The 4,560-nt window shown below is 40.0% G+C and overlaps 1 protein-coding gene across 1 annotated transcript; it reads left to right on the top strand.

Annotated features, from left to right (window-relative positions):
* The first annotated feature begins 729 nt into the window (after positions 1-729).
* On the top strand, positions 730-1,077 carry LOC110713290. The gene has a single exon (XM_021891748.1). The coding sequence runs from the start codon at positions 730-732 to the stop codon at positions 1,075-1,077; it is 348 nt and encodes a 115-aa protein (XP_021747440.1).
* Positions 1,078-4,560: the final 3,483 nt, after the last annotated feature.

Raw genomic sequence — 4,560 nt, 5'->3', positions numbered from 1 at the left:
AGGAGTTCTTGAGCATTTCCACTCACTACCATGCGAAGGACAAGGGGTTGTTGATAAGACGGTGGCAAAAATTTCTCAATCTCTATTGTGGTGGCCAACGATGTATAAGGATACCACAAGTTTGTTTCACAATGTGATAGGTGTCAAAGGAGTGGTGGCATAACCAAAAGAGATGAAATGCCTCAACAAAATGTCTTAGAAGTTGAGCCCTTTGATGTTTGAGGGGTGAACTTTATGGGGCCTTTCATTTCTTCTTGTGGAAATCTATATACATTGGTATCGGTTAATTATGTGACAAAATGGATTGAAGTCATACCCTCACCTACCAATGATCACAAGGTTGTGTTTAAGCTTCTAAAGAAGATTATTTTTCCTAAGTTTGGGGTTCCGAGGGTATTAATTAGTGATGGAGGCTCCCATTTCGCAAAAAAGAAATTTGAACCTCTTCTCATGAGATATGGCGTTCATCACAAGGTTGGATTACCTTACCACCCTCAAACCTAAGGACAAGTGGAGTTCTCGAATCGTGATATCAAGAATCTTCTTAAAAGGATGGTGAACAGATGAAGGAAAGATAGGTCTCTCAAGCTTGATGACACACTATGGGCTGTTAGGACGGCGTACAAGACTCTAATGGGAACGACCCCCTATAGGTTGGTCTATGGAAAGGCTTGTCACTTTCCTCTTGAGTTAGAATACAAGGCTTGGAGGGCCATAAAAAAACTCAATATGGATTTATCGTTGGCCGGTGAGAAGAGATTGATTAAGCTCAATGAACTTGAAGAGCTTAGAGATGATGCTTATGAGAGCTCAAGATTATATAAGGAGAAGACCAAAAAGTGGCATGACCAACATATTCGAAACAAGAGCTTTAATGTTGGAGACAAGGTTTTGCTTTTCAACTCAAGGCTTCGTTTGTTTCCAGGTAAACTCAAGTCCAAGTGGTCAGGTCCTTTTGTGATATCAAAGACTACTCCTTATGGTTCTTTTGAGTTAGATGCGGATGGTAACCAGTTTATGGTCAATGGTCATCGTTTGAAGCACTACTTTTGCAAGGAAGAAGTTGGTCGCATTTAATGTCTAATGCTTCATCCTTTGGATCCTAAGCCTCCCCCTTGATGAATTTTTCTTATGGTCAAGCTAGTGACCTCATAAAGAAGCGCTTCTCGGGAGGAAACCCGAGTTTCTAACCCTTTCTACTCTTCTCTTTTCTTTTTTCTTGATGCTTTAATTTTTCTATCTACAATTTTGGATTGATGGATTTATGTGTTTTTAGGATTTGGTTGAGTTTGAATCGTTGGTATGCCTTGACTTTAGCATGATTGTATGGTTTTTTAGTGTGTTTTGAAGAGGGGTTTTTGTGCATATTTTGTTGCAAAATGAGTATCTTTGAAAAATAAGGTGATTCAACCGAACTCCCTCAAGGTTCAGTCAAACTTTGTGAAAGGATTGACCGAACTTTCTTAAGTTCGGTCACACCTACTCTGGAAGGTAAATCTGAAAACTTTCTGCCAGAATTGCAAAAATTAAGGATTCAGAGTAGGTTCGACCGAACACATGGGGGGTTCGTCCGAACCTTGGTTTGCCCAAACATACTTGAGTTCGGTCGCACCTCCTCTGGAATTAAAAACTGGAAACTTTTTGCCTATTTTGTAAATTCAGCGTTAGAGAGCAGGTTCGACCGAACCTACCCAAGGTTCGAACAAACCTTTGTCGGGGTTATTTATTTAAAATTAGGGAAAGGGCCGCACATCATCTTCTTCTATCTTACCCTCATTCGACCCTCTCTCTCTCCTCTTCTCCTTCTCACTCTAAAACTCCATTACCACACCCAATTTCAACCTCAAACCTCCATCAAAATCACTCCAATCTCCTCTATTTCTCACTTATTTATCATCCTTCACTCAATATCTACAATCTACACCCAAAATTCCTCACAAAACTCCACCTTTTCAATTTTCCCCAATTTCTAGGGTTTGAGTGAGTTGTTATTTTTGGGTTTCTACTTTCTTCCAATCAATTGTGGTATGGGTTTTCTAGCTTTTTTAAGTTCATTTTGTCAATTTCTTATAGTTTTACCATGTTTTATATGTTAAAGTATGAATTGTGGTAAAATTGAGATTATTAGTAATGAATTGTTTGATGTTTGTGGTTCAAGGGATTTCCTTGTTGCAATTAATCGGTTGTTGATAGTAGAACTTGTTTTATAATGATTATGCATGTATAACTTGATTTTATTTCGTTTCAATGTATTTTCTTGAATATGTTGATTTCACATTAGGTTGTTCATGCTACTACTTGTTGATTGAGAAATTCTTGAGGTGGATGTAGTTTTGAGATTGTTATTCATTGTTCTTGGTGTTATGTTGAAGGTTTGTGAGTGATTATCATGAATTTAGGGGGTTATTATGCCGAATTTCACCTAGACTTTCTTAGGATTTGCATATGAATGCTAATGATCCTTTCGTTCTTGCCTTGGTTCATAAGAGTTTATTAATGCCTAGAATTGTATTATTGTTATCCTCTACATCTATTTCACAATTCATGGCTGTTACTTTCATGTATACACTTTTTTTATCTTGGAAAGCCTTTTTTTATGGCGCCTCTTTGCTTGCATCTTCCTAATGATATTCTTGGTTATATTTGTAGAGTCATTATGTTTGGCAAGGGCAAAAGCAAATCCAAGAGAAAGAGGGCGGGTGAGCCTTCAACACCCTCTTTCCCTCCTCCGCCGGGCATCAACGATCACAACATCATTGGTCCTAATGAGCATTTCTTGAGTGTCTACCTATCACTCATCTCTCGTTCAATTCCATCAACAAGGTTTTTCTTCGCTACAACCTTGAGAAAACTCAGCATCTTAGACGAAGTGGTCCGACTTGCCCAAAACTTTGGCTGGGGTGACTTTATCAACCTTTCCGCTCATAAGTATGAGCGAGTTACATTAGATTTCCTTGCTTCTCTCCTCAAGGAAGTAATAGAAGAGGATGATGATGGAAATGAACCTCAGCTTGTCATTCACTTCAGGATGTTCAATAAGGATCATTCTCTAACCGAGAGTGATCTAAATGATATCTTCCATTGGCATGCAACCAGGCTTGATCACCCATCTGAGATGACCTCGACTCATCGCATCCTATACAACGAGCAAGAGTGGTGGAGGAGCATAGCCACCGAGGCCAATTTTCGCACCGAAACTACCAAAGTCAACAACATCATCCATATTGCCAAGCGATACTTCGCTCGGCTTCTTCAATATGCCGTGTTCTTCAAGGCAAATCTTGGCTCTATGGTAAAAGATGAGATGGCTTGCCTCTTTTTGGCCGACAACCCTTAGCGCACAAAGTTCCAATGCTCCTCCACTTTCATCTGATGAGTGACATTTATGTCACTCTTAGGGAGCAGTTTTAGAGCTATTTTCGTGTTTATTTTTCCTTATTTTCCTTTTATTCTCTTGTTTTCTCTTTAATAAAGTTTCTAGTTTATTTTGGTAATTTTGGAGCACTTTAGTTTATTGTCTTTATTTTATTAATTTTAGTTTATTTTCGTATTTTATTTTACTTTATTTTCTTGTATATATAGTTTTTGTTTTATTTTTATTAGTTTAGTTTTATGTCTCTTATTTTCTATATCATTTTATTTATTTCTATTTTATTTATTTTATTTTATTTGTCTTGGTTTTGTTTTATTTCGTCCTTTATTTATTTTCATTTTATTTTATTCTTTTTTTCTTTGTCCCAATCCTTTCTCGGTGTTTGTGTGTAGGTGTTCGGGTTTCGTGTCAAGTGAGTTCGGGTTTCAATTTGAGTCAAATGCCCAAGCCCCATTTCATGAGCATGTTGCCAGCTCCACTATCACGCATCACAGCCACCACTACCCCCCGTTCTCACACCAACGCGCAACCCCACAACCACCAACAACGACAACAGCAACTCCACCACAGCCACTTCCTCACCAGCCTCTAATCACAATTCACTTTGCCATATTTCCCCTGAAAACCCACCATCAACCTTCACGCACCACCGCAACATCCCACGCATCACCACTCACACGCACATTAACCAACACCACCAATCACCCCCGTACAATCACCAATTCACCCGCATCGACCAGCGCACCTAAACCACCATCTCTATTCAATTCTACTCACCTCCATTCCCCTGCTCCAATTCGCAACACCCTGCTGCAACCACTCACCAGCCCAGCACAATCAACCACAGCAGCCGTAACAACCACCATAGCCACCAATCGACTCAACCAAGTAACAGCCACCACCACCTCCAATCTACAACCAGACCAGCAATCAGCCGCACCTGCACCACCGTCAACAACTAGCAACAATTAAGCAACCAATCGAACCAAATTCGCACAAGCAAAATGCAATTCCAATTGGGTTCGAGCAAACCGTTGAGAGTTCGGTCGAAGTACGAGTCAGAGACTTTCAAAGTTCTGTAAATTGAAGAGGTGTGGTCGAACACACTCATGGTTCGACCGAACCAACCTTGTAGTTCGGCCACACCAACCCGTGGTTCGACCGAACCATGTCACGAGCTTCGCGCG

The sequence above is a fragment of the Chenopodium quinoa genome, unplaced genomic scaffold (assembly GCF_001683475.1).
Source record: "Chenopodium quinoa cultivar QQ74 unplaced genomic scaffold, ASM168347v1, whole genome shotgun sequence".
Classification (NCBI taxonomy): domain Eukaryota; kingdom Viridiplantae; phylum Streptophyta; class Magnoliopsida; order Caryophyllales; family Amaranthaceae; genus Chenopodium; species Chenopodium quinoa.
The sequence above is the reverse complement of the archived record's forward strand: the minus strand, read 5'-3'. Positions and strand labels throughout refer to the sequence as shown.